This window comes from Aquila chrysaetos, chromosome Z (assembly GCF_900496995.4).
Source record: "Aquila chrysaetos chrysaetos chromosome Z, bAquChr1.4, whole genome shotgun sequence".
NCBI classification, from domain to species: domain Eukaryota; kingdom Metazoa; phylum Chordata; class Aves; order Accipitriformes; family Accipitridae; genus Aquila; species Aquila chrysaetos.
In genome coordinates, this window is record NC_044030.1 from 11,463,572 (window position 1) to 11,482,386 (window position 18,815).

General features: G+C 39.5%; 1 protein-coding gene across 3 annotated transcripts in view; it reads right to left on the minus strand.

Moving 5' to 3' along the window:
• Nucleotides 1-18,815, minus strand: part of SVEP1 (sushi, von Willebrand factor type A, EGF and pentraxin domain containing 1) — a 128,269-nt gene that overhangs the window by 98,959 nt on the left and 10,495 nt on the right. For all 3 annotated transcript variants that reach the window (XM_030005186.1, XM_030005184.1, XM_030005187.1), the window contains exons 2-3: nucleotides 9,862-10,117; nucleotides 8,480-8,656 (exon numbers count right to left, since the gene is read on the minus strand). In XM_030005186.1, coding sequence (XP_029861046.1) covers nucleotides 8,480-8,656; nucleotides 9,862-10,117 — 433 coding nt within the window. The remainder of the gene's footprint in view (nucleotides 1-8,479; nucleotides 8,657-9,861; nucleotides 10,118-18,815) is intronic.

The following is an 18,815-nucleotide window of genomic DNA, read 5'->3' on the forward strand; positions in this document are numbered from 1 at the left end:
CTGGGAGCTCCAGCGAGGCCCTAAGTCTGATCAGCACAGAAAGCTGGAGACTATTTCTATGTCATGTCTATTTCTGTCCAGAGCATGGTTTCTGCTACTCTCAAGCCCTGCAGATGGTTGATTCTTCTCCTCTAATTGCACATACGAACTTTGGCCAGAGGCTGTATTTTCATGACGTTCTGAGGTGATCAGGACAAGTCACCTCCAAGATAAGGAAAAAAGGGTAACTTTTCCATCACTTTCCAACTCTCCAACAAGTTTATTTCAGAAATAGCTCTGTACTTAATACAAAAGAAAGAGTCTGTTTTGGCACAGGAACTTATTTTCTAAAGCCTCAGATGACATCTAGTTGGAAAGGATGAGATGTTTTTCAATACTGCACACAGATGTAAAATTACACACCTCTGCTTTTCTGGTCTGCACACGTCAAAATTGAATCTGGGTTTTCACCTTCACCCTAAAACTTCATTTTTAAAGAACTTCCTCAGAAATGGTGCTGGTATATCCAGAAAACTTTTCTGTTGGTGGTTTTTGGTTAGTTTTAGGGTTTCTTTTTCTGCTACAGTTCAGTTTTAAAAGCAAAGGAAACAAGCTACATGGTGCAGAGTTAGAAAAATTCTACACCAAAGAAACATCATTATCCATATTAGCTATCATGTTACTTAAAATTTTTACTTTTGCAACAGAAGATATATATATAAGTTGATACATAAGGCCTGGAGAAGAGAGAAAAATGAGTGATTCAGTTCCAAGGACTTGATCCAAAACTCATTAACACTACTAGAAATACTCCTATTCACTTCAACAGGCTTATCAAAACTAAGCATATGGTTAAAAAAACACCAGTAGCTGCACATGTCATTTGTTTAGGTGAAAAAACTTGTACCAAATTGACCATGAAAAGCTCCTTTTTTACATTTTTCCAAGTGTTTTGGGTTTGTGTGGTGGGATTTTTGGTAGCAGGGGAGGGGCTGCAGAAGTGGCTCCTGTGAGAAGCTGCCAGAAGTTTCCCCGGCTCCAAGTTGGACTCACCGCTGGCCAAGGCCGAGCCCGTCAGCGATGGTGGTCGCCCTCTGGGAGAACAGGTTTAAGAAGGGGAGCCTGCAGCGGGGCAGGAGAGTGGGATGTGAGAGAAACCCCTGTGCAGGCAGCAAGGTCAGTGAGGAAGGAGGGGAGGAGGTGCGCCGCAGGAGGCTGATGCCCCCGCAGCCCGTGGTGAGGCGGCAGGCTGTCGTCCCCCACCCCATGGAGGGGAGCAGGGCAGCAGATGCCCACCTGCAGCCTGGGGAGGACCCCACGCTGGAGCTGGTGGATGTCCCTGAAGATGGCTGTGACTCCATGGGAAAGCCCGTGCTGAAGCAGTCTGTGCCTGAAGATTGGCCCGTGGAAAGGACCCATGCAGAGAAGTTCGTGAAGGACTGCAGTCTGTGGGAGGGACTCACGCTGGAGAAGTTTGTGGAGAACTGTCCCCCGTGGGAGGGACCCTACGGTGGAGCAGGGGAAGAGTGAGGCGTCCTCCCCCTGAGGAGGAAGGAGCGGCAGAGACAACCTGCGATGAACTGACCCCAACCCCCATTCCCCATCCCCCTGCGCTGCTGGAGGGGAGAAGGTAGTGAAAATCGGGAGTGAAGCTGTGCCTGGGAAGGGGTTGGGGGGAAGGTGTTTTAAGATTTGGTTTTACTTCTCAGTATCCTTGTTTTGATTTGATTGGTAGTAAACTAAATTGATTTTGGTTTTTCCCCAAGTTGAGTCTGTCTTTTGCCCATGACCCTAAGTGGTGAATGATCCCTCCCTGTCCTTGCCTCGACCCACGAGCATTTCTTTATATTTTCTCCTCATCCCACAAGGGCCAGGGCGGGGGGAGGAGTGAGCGAGCAGCTTCGTGGTGCTTTGTTACCAGCTGGGTTTAAACCACGACACCAAGCAAAGCCATTGGTTAGATGTTAAAACTTTTACTCATTTATGATGATTTGGAAAGCTCACTGTCTGTCTCTAGCGTTTGTTAAAGAGTTTTTTTGATGGACTGAATCTGGATTAAAATTCCACTTTGGAAATTATGAGGTTCACATAATCTTAAACAAAATAACAATCCTCCACCAAAACAAAGGAAAACCCCCAAGCAAGTCTGCATGATCTTCCCCAACTGAGTTGTGAATACTCAGATCACAAAAGAAAGAAAATAAAATCCCAAACTCATCAGGTTTTTTTCTTAGTTACATTTATAAAATGTATAGTTAAAAAAAAATTAAAATTGCTTTGCTACTGTTTCCCTTCACAGGTTTCACATGGGGAAAGCAGATCACAGCGGTTTTACAGTACTGTAAGGAACACTTCAGTAAATGAGAAAACCTGTTAACACTTCATACACACTGTGCCTTAGGAACCTTTTTGGTATCACTCTGTGGGTACAAGGTCATAAGGCTTCAAGGAGTAAACTCATTGAAAGAAGCTTCTACTGCCAGAAATGCCCCGTCTTCATAAAGCAGGTTGTACAGGTGGAAAACAAACTACTTAGTGGCCAGAAGCCACTTAAAATGCAAGCAAAACTACTGTAGTATCATGCAAACTAACATTAATTTCTGACAGTGATTCCTACCAAAAAACCCCCCCACCTGACGTGAAAGATTTATTAACATTATGCTTTTAAACTACCAAGCCAAAGGAATTTCTCTCTATTGTGTGCTCCATTTTGAAAAATCTTGCAGCATCCAAATCCTTTTTTATACTCAGCCTTTGCTTTGCTTCCTATAGCAACAAGCAGGAGAATCTCTACCTGAATTTCCAAAAGCAAAGCAGGAAATACTGGGCTTCAGGGGACAAATTTTTGAGAAAGCAGATTTCAATGCAAAAAATCTGGAAGAGCATGCCTGCACGCTTCCAGATGTATTTATCTTCTACACAAAATATCTGTAAAAGCCATCTTCTACAGTCTTCATGCAAACAATAATTATGAACTTTTTTGCTTTTTTTTTAAAGTCTTAACAAGATTTTTTAAAAGATAATTAATCTACTAAACTTCCATTGCCTTGTCTATAGCACTTGCTTCCTATATCCACCTTTCTCATCCACTTGTCTTCCAGTACCCTCAGTGGAAAACCAGATCGATTTACATTTCTCCTGTACGTACCCATTATGATGTTATGGTACCCACACTAGAAAAACACACTCATTTACATTTCTTCTGTATTTAACCATCACGATGTTATGCTCAAATTGTTACCCACAGTGAATCAAACAAGATTTATAAGAAAAAGAAAAAATACACAGAATGATAGTGAGGAATGTTTTTGCCAGTATTAATTAGGCATCAATTCAATGTTGCTTAGTCATGGGTATTTTGCATCCTTCCTCTTGGTTTAGATTCCTGCTTTCTTGTTTTCTCTTCTTACGTGACAGCCAGTCATTTTAACACAGTAAATTCACAATAGAACCTCTGCATATTATCACAGACAAAAAGCCACTGAAGAGAGGCTGTAACAGAAGAAGGCTCTGCTCAGGAGAAGCATTTTTAAAAAATACAAATCACAAATAAAAGAGTGAAGTATACAAAGGCATCTCATCCCCTAAAAGGGTTACAGAAAGGGGTTCATGATTAGACACCTGTTAAGCAGAAAGGGAGAATCACTGACTGACAGGTGTTGTACTCAGAGCAAAGGCTCCACAGTCAAGCTTTTCTGTCTCTACAGTAGATGAGTCCAACTCCAAGTGTCTCCAAACTGCTCATGTTTTGTAGCATTAATTAATGCTTCATTAAGCACGTACTTCCCAACTTCGTTGCCTAGCTGTAATCCAAGTTTTTCCAACTCGTTTAAAATTTTTATTTGCTTTCTTCTTTTTGGTTATCAAGATCTGCACATTTATGTGGCATAAGGTAACACACTAGCAGCCATTTGACATTTTCCTCAAGGACATGCTCCTTTTTCAATTTGTCAGTTTTCAATGGCTGCAGGTCTCAGGAGAAGCCTTCTTTTAGTGACAGCTAAGCTAGAACTGAAAAGTATTTTTCTGATTTAGAAATAAAAAACAAAGGAGAGAAGAGGAACCAAATGAAACTCCTCTTCAGTTTTAAGATGCAGTTTCAATAGATCAAAGTATGAAGTGGCACTGCCTTGTGAGACAGCAAGAAACTAAGTTCTAAGAGCTTGAAAATCCACAGTTCTGTGAACTAATTCAAACTTTGAGATTCACCAGGCAAATTTAGCCTGAGATTTCACTATGGCTGGAGACATTTTGTACACTCTCTTTTTCACACACCCTTTATTGTTCTCTTTTCTCTCCTTGTCTGTCAGTTACTAGTGGAATCTCAGAGTGCTGCTGGTGGTTTTCCTCCAGATCCATGACAGGCACCTGCTGAAGGGTATAGTGTATGTTATGATACATGTTGTTAACTCTGGATGCCTTGGGGCTTGGAGGGATCTTGTAAACTTAGTGAAAATTTCCATGCACAGTATGACAAGTTCAAGGTGGTTGGCAAAGCTTCATTAAGCCTGTAACTCCTCTGGAGTAGCTAAAGAAACACCTCCGCAAAAGGAATATTGAGAAAGGGTAACCCAGCTTACAGGGGGTGGCAGCTTACAGGGGGTGGAAGCTCCTATCAAACGGAAGGGAGGAAGGACACAGCATGGCAGAAGAGATGTTTAGCTTTCTTTGACTAGGCCATTGGAATCACCACTGGAATTAAAGTTCTTCCTGTCTAAGAAAATAACTGCTATCTAACTCACCTGAAAATCTCACAGAAAAAAATGCTCAGATGAAAATTGGGTCCAAAATCCAAGAAATCACAAAATGCAAATCTCCCCTGCCTTGCTGGACCTATATTTCTTCAAAGTTTAAAGCCTTTTCAGTGAATGTGTTCCGAATTAAAATTTGTGTTTTCACATGATTTCAGGTTTCATTGGAAAGGCTCTTTACAGGTCCATGTGCTGTTTTGTAGACAAAACTGTTGCAGATGATAACTGATAATGCTGCATACTGCTAAATCAAAGCCTAGGCAACCTATTGAGTACTTACATATGGTGAGATTCTACACTTCAATAATTATACCCAAGTATATATAACTAGCATAGACCACAATTATTTCATTTACTAGTTCTGCCCTGCCATCTTCATGGATACCTCGTGCTGCAAAAAATGGGGTCCACATGTTAAATAAAAGAAACTACTGGTTGTAGACAACAGTTTCCTGACCTCCCCAATAACTGTGGTTCTGTTTAGGAGGTAACTTATGAGATGAACATGATGGCTATCATCCTTTAGTTGCATCATCATGAATCCAAAAGGTCATCCAACCCAAGAGCCCACTTAAAAAAGAACTTTCTCTGGAGAGTCTTGCTGAAAAACATGTATGAAAAGGCTGTGTTAAAGACACATTCCCTAACTTCCTAAGACAGAGAAGAAGATACAAATGGAGACCCGGACCTCTGTTTTACTTTTCCACAGAACAAGCAGTTGACTTGAACAGCCCACCTTTTTCTTTGTGGAATGGGAGACACAGTCTTAGATAGTGGAAATCACAGATTTATTTTTGCTGACCTCTGCAATTTTTTTGGTTGAAACTCAGCATTTGTAATCACGGAAAGGAAGGAGATAAAAAACTGAAACGTTATTGAAGAAGGGGTGTTTCTGTACTTTACAATACCTGGGACTGGTTATGATACTGCCTCTGTTTTTCCTCTTTCTCCCTTCCTTTGTCACAACTGTCACAGATGTCTCTGGCTGCATGAGGCTCCTACTGTGGGCCAAAAAGCTTTTGTTTGGTTTGCTTTTTAAAGTAGAGAACAGTCAGTCTGTTCTTCTTTCTGTGGCACATCATCAACAATATTACAAAGAACACGAGGGGGACACTGAAGCCAATTCCTGCTTTTCAGCACAAAGTACGTGGCTCGTGTTTTATTTTATGAAAGCTTTCTAGAGAGTGTTTTCAGGTAATTAGGAAAGTAAAGAACTTTTATCATTTTTACCTAGTTATTCTGATGCCTCACATTTGAAAACATAAACAACAGTAAGGCAGTATAATGCATAAGCACAAAAGCATACAGAAAATAACCACAGAAAATAACTAAATTACCAAAAAGAACAGATACGTCTCAGAAGAACAATCTCCCATCTTAATGAAAACTCTTTAAAAAAAGCCTTACTGTGTTAAGTAAACATAGGCTAGTAGAGTATTTGCAAGTTTAACCAATCAAAAGCTAAAAGTAGTCCAATTAACATGTAAGTCCTGTCACTGTAAACTTGCCAAAAGTCCTCCTGCGCATTATACAAGGAAGAAAAGTTAAGATGCATTCTTAAGAATCCTTATGCTTTACAAATCCACAGCTATGGTTAGCTGGGAAATGTTAAAAAAAAGGTTGGAATCCTTTTCAGAATAAAAGATTTCAAAATATGCTGTTTCTCCTTTAAAGAACACACGTTGCCTTTTGTTTCTGTCTGTCTTAAAGAAGAATACAATAGTTGAGCAGAGCAGACATACTTTAAAGAACAGGATTGAGTTATTCAGGTCAAATTCTCCCTAAAATATATGTATGCATCTTCAATTATCTTCACATTTACAGCAGATCGTTGCAATCATCAGCTTATTTGCAGTGTATCTAATACCAACCCTTTTTAAAAACTTATTTAAGAAGCACCTGCTCTTGATGTCAAAATGAAACTTTCCTCTGCAGCTGCAAAGTACCCATTTAAAGAAGTCAGACTTTTATTTTTGGTGGCACTCGAAAGGTATGCTCACCCCATCAAAAGATCCTTTCATGTAGAAAGGGTAGCTGTAAAATGGTAGGCCTACTATCTTTAGAAATAGCTCAAAACAATACTTAATGATACAAGTTATTGATAGAGGCAGAAACGTTGCATTTATTTTGTTCAATAGGTTACTAAGGCACTCAAGGTATAGGAAATTGACTTGAATTACAAAAGAAAAAATTAAGATGAAAATCTGATTTTTTCTGAAATAAATCAGAATTACAACTGAAAATAAGCAAAATAGAACAGTGTATCTTTGCTTAGAGTTAACTGAGCACACAGGGAAGCTGCACCCACTTACATAAAATAGGACTCTGTTCCAATGTGCCAGTGCTAATATCAACTCTAACTACATTCCTCTACTCATGTTGCACTCAAACCCCAATGAATTCCTACTTACATACTTCTCTTAATACAGAACAAAGGAAAGATGCTCCAGAGGCACAAAATGAACTACAAAGTGATAACTGGCAGGAGTATAATACAACGGATTAACTTCCCAACACAAACACTGGGGTATCTCAGTCCTTTCTTGCACTGGTGAGACACAACACCTTTCCCCCATCATGTGCTTATGTATAGTCTGGATCCCTCAGTATATCCTTATAATCCTCCTCGTGTAGGCGTACAGCCATCACAGACTCCGTTAAACCTTCCCCTGAAGGAGTTCTTTAGCTTCTAGTCACAAACCTGCCTGTGTCTATTCTCTGAACAGAACTACCAACTCTTACAAGTTATATCAAGAGATTCTCTACATGTAACGAAAATCACATTTAAAAAAGCAGGATGGATCTCAAACAGCTATACAACCATGATCCATGTATCAACTGCACTTAGTACACAGCTCATGAGGAAACATGGCATGAGAACTGTGATAAGCAGGATATAAGGGAGAATATGAGAAGACAAACAAGATCAATATAAATATTGTATTTTTCTCCTAGCTGAGAAATATTTGATTATAAGTACTCCTTTTGTCCAGCTCACAAAACAAATACAACAGAGTTCAGATATGCTCTGACCATTTTGAAACCTTCATCCTAGAAAAATCAATGGAGTTGGATAAAACCTGCATACCTTCTCTGACAATAAAGAAATAAAGAACTGTAAATAGTCGTTATTTCAACTGCAGACTTTGAATGCATACTAGTAAAAGGACTTGTCCAAAAACCAGTAACAACAATAAGCTTAGCAAAATGGGATGACAAGTTTCTGTTTAGTGACCTAAAGCCTTCTTCCTCATCAACATGAGGGAATTAAAGAATACTTAATTGACTGTAAGCTTTGCCAAGGATTTATCCTGCAAAGATCCACATATACAGCCTTTCCCCAAACAGGAAAGTTTATGAAAGTTCAAAAAGTGATCAGCAAAATTCATGAAGGAAAAATTTACTAAGAGCACTTGAGTGCAAAAGACATTACCTCAGATTTGGTAAGGTCTAGTCACAAATTGTTGGTGAGCTGCGTTTTAGGGAAGTTTTACTGTGTCAGAACATTTGCCCTATTCTTACCTCTTCCTGTGTATCTCTTTGGGCTATTGCTGGAGACAAGGTATGAGGTGAATTTGACTGCTAGAGCTACTGCATGTCTTCAGCCAGAGAGAGTTTTCCAACAACCTCAGATGCATTCTGATCCAGGTACACAGTCATAATCCCCAACAGAGCTTTTTGCTCTCAACTAGGTTAGCCACGTATTCAGGACATACAGAGAAACCCAAGCACTGAGACATGAGACTCACCTGTGCATTCATGTTGTAGTCCTTTCCCATAGTATCCTTTTTCACAGATGCACTCAAACTGGCCAGTGTGAGTGCCGCATTTACAGCTTGCCATGATGTCGCAGCAATTTTCATTTGCCTCACAGAGATATGAACAATGTGATATATCTTCTTGGATATAGCTGCCAGAGGGCAGGTCTGAAATAGTATCAATTTATTAACAAAAAATCCAAACAAAAGTCCCCCCACAGCCTGACATTATGTCATTAATGAAATGTTTCTTAAAACCCCTAGGTTCCAGTTCTAAGCAATAGTGATGGCAGCATGAAGCAGAGCCTTGCTACACTCAAATTGTAAAAAAAATTGGTGTTCTTATTCTGGAAAAAGGCTCACTGAAATCCATGGTGCAAGATTCTCAGGTTTTCCCACTCAGCTTCACCTGAGCCTAACACTGTCAGAATGCAGTCTCACTCCCAACAGAAGCTGCTGAGACAGGTTTTCCTGACTTTGGTGGATGCTGCCTTTGGCATCAGGAGAACATTCGGATTTGGCGTGTATTACCGGTTGTCATACTAAAAAAAAATATCTTTCCTTCAGCACATTCACACAGACCAATGAAACCTTCCCTGGAACAAACAGAATGGCAGTAAAGCACACTACTTATGTAAAAGTAGCATGCTTTTCAAAATTAATTGTAGCAAATAAATGCTAATGGCTGGTCTGATGTATGTTCTAAGCCTCAATCAAGCAGCACTGGCTTACAAACTAAGATCTAGTCCTGTGTTCTCACTTGCTAGTCTAAACTTACTCTATTTTTCAGGAAGAACTTTTTTTTTTAATATGGTGGATTAAAAAAGGATGAAAACACAGTCCAAACTCTCTTTCCACCCCTTGCTCTTTCTAGTTTTACTGAATGTATAAGGTCATAAACATAAACCGTATTTACTCTTATACACAGAGATCTAAATCAGTTCTGAACAGGCTAGCTTTAGTTGCTGTGTAAAATATCAACAGGTATTAAGGCTAGCCTTAAGGTGTGTACTAGGTGCCTCTTTTGGACAACCATGTATCTGACTACAAAGTTCATCTATTCAAGCAAAAGTTACACTGGCCCAAGACCATAGTCTGTTCTTAGGGGACAAAATGGTGAGTTGAATGGAGGTAAGTATGTATATAGCAAGGAGGAGAATTTGGCTCACATTTTGTTGATGATGAGTTAGTCAAACAAACAGTTTATCCTTTTACCTGAGGAATGAACACCTCTGCTAGAAGGTAAGAGGAAAAATAAAAAATAAAAAAAAGGAATCAACACTACATGAAACATAATTACAAGACAGTACTAGAGATCTTTCTATTCAGACTTCTCTGCTCTCTGTAGACTTCTGAGGTTAGTACATTAATACCTTCATGAAGAGCCCTGCGTGCCAGAGCTTCAAACTCAGTAAAACTGTGAAGAAGGTAACAGTGATCTTCTTTTGGATGGGATGCCATGTCATTCAGTTCTCTGATATTCCCCTGCCATATCCCGAAGGTGAAGATCTCCACTCCAAATTCACGTAAGGATGCTGCAATGGGTCTTGGGTCTCCCCCATTGGAATATCCATCAGTAATGAGAAATATCACCTTTGTGGCATTTCCACGGGCATGCTGTAATATTTGCTGGAAGAGAAAATGAAATTGCACACCTCAGCAAAGGGTTAGCAGCGGTTGACCTGTACAGTACTGCCTCCATGATCTGGCTCCTTTTATTTGAACTGTACAGCTAGATCAAGCCCTTGCAAGACCACTCACTATAATGAAGATCAACCATCTGCAAGTAGATCCTGCGGTTAGACAAGGCCAAACACTGAGTCACACTTCAGATGGTCACAGTCTGCACAACCCCAGAAATCATGGCATGATCTGAAATGAGACACATTTCACACTGACTGATAAAAGTCACCCATGCGTCAGACAGCAACAATCCTGACCAGTGCTTGAGCAACTTCATTCAGACTTCAGTTTGAATAGGTAATACAAACATGAAAAATCTAGTGCAAGACCCATGGGACCAAAGATCAGATGCTGCCAACTGTCTCAGTGTCATGGGAGTGACATGGATGCATATCAGCTACCAGTTTGGTCCATATTGCTTTTCCATTCAGCACATGAATGCCTTTCGGTTCCAAACTTGCTTGACCATTCAGGGAGGTGAAAACTCACCAAACCCCACCAGAAAAATGTGCTACAAATGTGCCGCAAATGGTGGCACACCTACTCTTATTATCATGGCTTTGAGTATGTAATTTAAGGACAAAACCTCTACAATTTGTAATGGGTAACTAAGAACAAGAAGTATTTTACTAGGGATTATTTTGCTCAGAAAAAATCCACAGATCTATTGGAGAAATTGTAGGGACTGACAGATCAACGAAAGGTGAAGAATCAGTCAAAACCACAGATATAAATGTTGAAAACAGCTCTCAATAAGGCATCTACGAGCAGTTAAAGCTTCCACTGTCATTATCTGGCCACAGGCCCAGGAATTATTTATTTCCACATGTTCCTTCCCACTTTGCCTCTACCATTTCCTCATCTAAAAGGGGAAATCTACTGAACTTTTGGAAAACAAAACAGTGCCTGTGTCATCCTCTTCCCATACAAGGCAGATGGAAAAGAGCTCTCTACCCAGTAAGCCCACAAGAAATGTAATAGTGTATGCATAGACAGAGAACATGCCACAGAGTGTATACATACATGTGCATGGGTATGAAGGAAAAGGAGTGAGATGAGAGAGATTCTGTCAGGAACAGTAGTCTTAAAAAAAAAGCATCTCAGATACCTGATGTGCAATGCAAAATACAGCTGTGCCCAATGAGGTTTCATAAGCCTCTCTCTATGAAGGGAGGTTGAACAGGTTTTAGAAACAGATGAGAACATGCGATTAGCTAGAAAAAAGTTCCTACTCATTGCCATAGTAAATTATAAGTAAAAAGCAAAGAATTTGGGTGTATCTCCTATTAAACAAGCTTCAAAAGAGTGACCATGCACGGGGTGAGACTTGCTTCCCTAAATGTACCCTCAGCATGCCTCCTACAGTCAGCTACTGAATCTCCACTACCAGCACATCTGCACTAGAAAACTGGATCCTGGAAAAATAAGCAGTCCTCAAAACTGTAATTTTTTGCATGGAAAACAAATCCTGAAGCGTGCCAACAATCATTACAGTTTCCTATGGCATCATGCATTCAAGGATTGAATGTCAAGTCAGAGACAATAGTTATGAAGTTTAACCAGCTAACCAGCTGAAGAAAGAGAAACAAGTGACTAAAAGAACACTCAGTTTTCTTTATTGCTGGCAAACTGCTTGCTCCTAAGAGATCAAAATCCTTCTATCTGTATCTCCCACCACGGAGACTGCTTTTCTGTTGGTGATACATTTTTGTTATTCTTGCAAGTCTGAGGCAACAAATACGTTCTAACATATTTTAATGTCATCTTATGTTTTGATCCACTAAATTAGAAGGCCAACGTCTGATTTACTGCTAGTCTTCTCCGAACAACATTTGGATTGTTGTTTTTTTCAACCCCTGCATAGCTTTCCCCATTTGTTCCTGTCCAATTGTGCCTTCCTCCCTTACAAGTTTGCCAAGATCACTTTAGCTTGTCTGTCATTGCCTCAAATACTGCCTGTAGTCCCTTCCACCCTGCTGCTATCTACAGATCTAAGGATCATTCCTTCTAATACTTCACACAAAACATCTGTAACAATACTCAGTAGTGCCTGAGTGAAGACGTACCCCACAGATTCCTGCACATTTCATCCTTCCAGTCGGACAGTGTACTAGTGCTAGTTACTCTCTGAGTGTGTTTGTTCTTGGATGACAGGCAGAGCACCTGCAAAAATGTGATGTTAATGTGCTATGGACTAGAAACCAACCTATGAAGTTACCACTCTCATAACTGGCCACAGTCTGTCAGAGTGTGAGTAAACATGGGACCACCACCAATCTCCTCTTGGTGGCCAGGTGCTCTCTGCGGCCCTAAAGCAGGGGACTGTGAGGGACTGTGAACTTAAGTAGAAGGAATTAGATGCAGACTTTCAACTTGGTAGCATGTAAATTACTACCATGTTTATTTCAATAATAGATTGTACCGTACTACAATCAATACAACAGACCCCATTTGACAGATCTTTGAATGATGCTCCAAAAATCATGTCACTGTATGATGAGTAGTAAATATATTTAAGCCACCCTTAACAAACACAAATTCCAAAAATGGAGGTGAACTATGGAGTTGAGTAGTTTCATTACAAAATTTTGAAGTAAGACTTATAAAATAAAATTGTCTGGCTTTCAGCTCAATCAAAAGCTTACAAGTTAGGTCAGTCCAAAGAACCTGCAAAGATTTTATAACCTTTCTCCCTAAGCCAGGCCACATTTCAGGACAATTTGATTTTGATTTGGCAATGCATTGATTTCAGGTAGATACTAACTGAAAACAAGCATACATACACCATAAATCAAAGCACAGACCATTGGCACTGTGGTCTGAAAGACTGCCAAGCAACGTGTTGCAGTTGGGCTTGATTTTATTACTACTTGAATGCAAAACTCAAAAGGAGTGAAACCAAATTCTCTTACAGACACAAATACCCTTCACAAACCAAACCTATTGTTCTTCATGTTGATTAAGTCATAAGTGGAAAACCAGAATGAAATGAAAAACCAGAATGAATGGAAAACTAGAATTAAAAGAATCAGGAAGATAAAGACAAGGCAAAACACAACATGAAGACAAATAGTAGGAAAAAAGTACCTCATTCATTCAAAATGCATTCTGAAATGGATGCTTTAAGACAAGTGGCACTGCAGGCAGAGAGGGTAGTGCTATTTTGATTAACATACATAATTAACATATCTAGCATTAACTGGGCTATTTTAAAATAGAATGTAAGCAGCTTAAGCTTCCATCCAACTTCTTAAGTATTCAGGCTGAAATTTTCCACTCAGGATGTTTTTCTCAAGCTGTTTCAGTGAAAATGGCTTTTATTTTGAAGAACAAGATGAGGAAAAACATATGTTCCATCCATACTTATTTGTTTTTTGCAACTGTAGCATTTCTGAGCTTTGCAGACGGAACTTTCAATCTGCAAATCACTTTTATAATAAAGGTGGAAAAATATGTCCTGAATATATGCAAGTTGTGGAACTTGTGTAACTGAGGAAGAAACCACAACTTGTACAGGGTTAGGAGACATAATGGAGATTGCCAGTGCAATTCTCTGAAGATCCCACCTGCACGCAGCCTGCTGTAGCAGAATATGATTTCAACTTGCAATTATGTCGTAACATGTACAGAAGGGGCAACAAAGCTTGATTTTGGCAAGACACGGCCTTGCAATTTCAGTAATATCCTTTCAGCACTGCTTCCCTCTGTGCGTAGCACAAAGCTGCACAAACTCTGCAGATTAAGGTAGTGGACAGCATTACACATTGCTCTAGTTTTTCAGCAAGTGATACTCATAATAGGTAGCAATCAAACTTCCATATTTTCCCTAAATACAGGGACATGTCTGCATGGCCAATGAACAAACTAGCTTAAGAGGCAGTAGACTAGCTAGGACAACGCGGATCTCAGAAACAACTATTTAATTTTGATTAGTAAATTAGCAGGGATCTCTGCTTTACAAAACTAGACTGCCACCAATGCCCTCTGAAACTACTGTGCAGAGTACATAAACCCTCTATGTCTTTCTGTGTGATCAAGAAAGGTTCCCTGGCTGTAGGCCCTGTGAATAACAGCTTACCAAGCCCTCTTAAAAAATGTGGGTCATTGGTTAGAGTGAGTGGGAAGCATAAGGAAAAGAGCATTTTTGAGGGGCAAATATCCCTTAGCTACATGACCCTGAGATAAGGCAAGAAGCCAACAGCTTTTCAGTCCTCTGCATCTGAAAGGGCAACCTCCTCTTTGGGGCAGCACTTATGTCACACACAGACACAAATTAAGCTAACAGGTAAGAGAGCATGAAACTGTCTTCCTGCTTCCTGACAGACTCCAATATTCAGGCACCAGTGGATCGAGTAGAGAAACAGACAGATGAACAGACAGGATTGCTACATATTGCCCCTAGAAATCAAACGAAAACAAAGCCACTGAACAGCTTGGCCTGCACATCATGCAGCTGTAACTCTAGACACAGAATCCCTGCTGTATAACAGCAGAGGAAAAGAACAAGAGAAAGAAAAGAAACATTCAACATTTCAGAGGGGAAAAAAAAAGAAGGAACATAAGTCTATTTTTAAATAATCTGTATATGTCTGGTGGTCCAGTTAGTGTTTTGTTTCTTTCTGTGAAAGCACAGTGACATAAGGCACAGGCCACCATCCACAGCTGCTGACAATCCAAGTAACAATCTGCATTGCTCTGCTTCTTCTCTCCAATATTTGTATGGCATTTCACATAATTTTTGTTTCCTTTAACCCTGACTCACATCCCTCTATTCCGAGACACCTCTCTCCTTCCCTCTCCAGAAAGTTGTTTTAAAAGCCATTTTTTTCGCAACGGAAATTTCATATATTTTAAAATGTCTGTTCATGTAACCCCTAAACTTAGCACACACAGAGGTGGTTCCATGTATTTAACCAGTCCCAAACAACTTCATGGACTGTATCTACATAAAGATGACTTTTTTTTATGACAAGGCTCTGCAGTCCTTTCATAAATTGCCAGGTTCTTCAATAAATAAAGCTTAAAAGCCCACTAAACAGGACTCGGAAGTTAAAAGGATCCTGAGAACCTGTTTCTTTGATATGAATATCCACATCTGCTTCTGATTTTACCATCAAATGAAACTGAGCACCAGCCATAACTCAAAATAAGGTGCTGAATGACCTGTTTAGTTGAGAACGCAGCCCATTTGGTCACTACTATAAATTAATAATAAGGGGTAAGTACGAACAAAACAAAACAATTAAAGCTCTTGATGATTGCAAAGAAATGCATGGGGCCACTAGAAACACCTCGTTGGACTGGTTTAGTACCTATTTTCTTGTCTACACTTCTTTAGCACGAGTGATAGATCAGTCAGTTTCAGTAAGCCTTCCAGATCTTAAATAAAACATTCTTTTCACATTAGCAAAAAGTTATTACCATCTGTATTGTATTCAGTCTCTGTTCAGTGTGTACAAATATCTGGCTGACTTGCCATTTTCTTTGTGCCAATAACAGTCCTTAGAATTAAAAAATGAAGTCTTGTGCAACAAAAAAAGCTGTCGTACAAAATCCTCCTCTAGAAATTGATTACTGTAAGGCAAAATGAAGTCCTATCAGTACAGCCACAAAACCAGCTGAACCTCTAAATTCTGTGTTTTTAATGCTAATATAGAGTTTGTAATACAAAATCAGGGTATGAGTAGCATCCAAGACCAAAGACTTCTTCAGCCATTTGACAGCCACAGCAATGACATCATCAAAGGTTCTTCGTTACTGCCTCAATTACATGTTCTGCATCTAATCCGTAAACATTTGACCTTGGGCCTGATCTCTGTCCTTACTCCGTGTTTTGCTTTTAAAGAAGATTTTGACCATAGAGAATTGGCTATTAATTTATCTGTCTAAAGGGAAACAAACTGAAATGATTTAATCTGTCTCACTTTACAAACTAAGCCTTAGATAACATCAGACATGTCCAGGATCCTTGCCAGGAGACGCTTGCCTTAAAAGGTTTAAGCTGGAACCTAGCTTTCAAAATAACATTATCCAAGCATTAATCACAAAAATTACACTGCTCCTTGTATACCTTCTAGGGAATACACTACCTAAGGGCTACAAAGGGAATGTTATTTGTTACAGGTCAGGAAGAACCATCATTACACCTCAGAAGCAAAACCAGAAAGCCCTCCATTAAAGAGCCATTCAGCTCTGCTATACAAGTAGACCACTTACACCAAGTTTGCTTTAACCCTAGGATTTACATAAAACCTACACACCACAGGATGAGTTCTGAATAGAACAAGACAATTCTTTTTCCCAGAGGATCACTTATTCACTATAAAAGAAATAATTCCCATTTTAATATAACTATATATGATAAAACATAATCAGTATTAAACTTATATTAAAATGAATAAATTATACTTTATTACAAAAAACACTGCATAGATTTGACCTGTATATTCAGCAGAATAGTAAACCGGTATGTCTTAATTTCTCACAGATGGCTTCAGAAGCCGATCTGCATGTCCTTCACAAAGGGAAATGGCAGTGCTAAATCCTTTTGTGAAGCTCACCCTTTGTTTCAAGGTTCCTTTGCTTTCATCCTTCCTGCAGGTAAAAAGTGCAAATCTGGCAGAAAATTTTATGTAAATAAATATTCTAGAAAGAAAAAAAAAATCAGCACTGGGATCAGCCATAGCTTTTGGTGGAGTTGAGGCATCTTATCACTGAATCCTGAGCAATCCTAAGGAAGCTGGTCATCTCACAAGAGTAATGCAAAGCTAGGGGATGACAAATACTGTTCCCCTTAATCATGAGACAAATGTTATTCATCTACGTAAAAGAGCTGGCTATACCTCCTCTGCCCCCTCTGTAAAACAGCAAAGGTCTGATTTCACCACCTTTTCTTTTCGTCAGTGAACACTGCTACTTTCACTGCTCCACTCATATAAATCTTATCCCTTCTTTAGGTTTCGTTGTCCCTTTCAGGAGATGAACTAAAAGATATTCCACAGTTAGAGGTTTTGGTTTCCAGTTGCTACCTTTCACCACTTTCTTCTGCACTGCTACACAAGCTCTAGAGAATGAGCTGTTACTTATATAGAAGAAATTAATTAACACAAAAGCTTTCCATGAAGCTAGCAGGAACTGCACTCATTCAGGGAAAAGATGTATCTACAGGATTAATCTGGATATTTAAATAGTGCTACAAGTAATAGGCTGTTGAAGATAGCAACCAGAAAGAAATTTTTAAAAAAAGGAAAAAAAAAAAAAAGGTTATTTAAAAAACAGTGATTTCGTGCTGGTCTAGTATTGTATTACAATGATCTTCCCTTCAGTTAAACAATGTACTAGGTCTACCAATTATTTTGTAGTGATTAATTTATGCAACGAGTGTGTCATCAAAATCATGTCCTTAATCTATGCACGTATCTTTTCATCTTTCCTATCCTTCTCATCTCCTCTATCTTCAGCCTTCATCTTTTCCTTCCACAGTGTCATGCTTTCTGCATGTAGTCATCTTCCACCTGTCGTTTATCCTTTTCCAACTTATATGTGTGTTTTGCATAACTGAGAATGAACTTTCCAATCTCTTGTCAATAACAAACTGCAAGAATCCTAATAATTTTTTTTTTTTTTTTGCTTAGTCACAACACTTACCTTCCAAGCATCTCTAAGTAACTTGCAGGTATGACCTGAGTACATCTCACAACTAAGTCAGACATCCTCACTCAATGGATCAAAGCACACAGGTAAGAAAGCCAGGCATGCTCACAGCCAGGAAACACAGGGACATGTCATCTGAGGAAAGACTGACAAATCTAATATTGTTCAGCCTGGAGAAAAGAAGGCTTGAGGTCCTCTTATCCATGTATAAAAATAGTTAATGAGGCAGGGAGTAAAGAAGATGGATCTAGACTCTTCCAACTGATAGCATGAGGCAAGAGGCACAAACTGAAATAGTTGATATTCCACTTAAAGACAGGAAACAACTTTTTTACTAAAAGGATGATCAACCATTGAAAGAGGTTTCCCAGAGAGGTTGTGGGATCTCCATCCCTGGAGATATTCAAGACCCAACTGGACACAGTCCTGAGCAACCTGATCTCATGGACCCCACTTTGAGCAGTGGGGTTGGACTAGATGGTCTCCAGAGGTCCCTTCCAACCACAACAATTCAGTGATTCTGTGGTTTTATGATATAGGAGGAACGTATTTGACTTCCAGTTCTTAGCATTTATTATTAACCTGACCTTCTTCCCTCTTTCTACAGCATGGATTCTGCCTGTAATGCCTGTGTTACATTTTCAACTCTAAGTATCATTGTGGTTAAGAAGTGCCATTTCATGCATTTTGTACAGTTTGAAAAATCAGTAAACCATTCTTACCTCAGAGAGCAAAGCTATGCACTCCAAGTCTAAGACAATCATCTTCACATTGCATAAAGACTGTTTCTTTCCTCCACCATCCAAAAAAAACCCCAATCCAAAACCACCACTGCCTTCGCAATGACAGGAGCTACTACACAGAATTTTGACCTACGTGCTTCTTTCACACAAGTGTGCTAGGACTGCTGGATCTGGTGACTTGAAATTGTGTGACTTGCAGTTTTGAGCTCTGAATTAGAAGGAACAGAATGCACCTAGTTTCCAGGAAA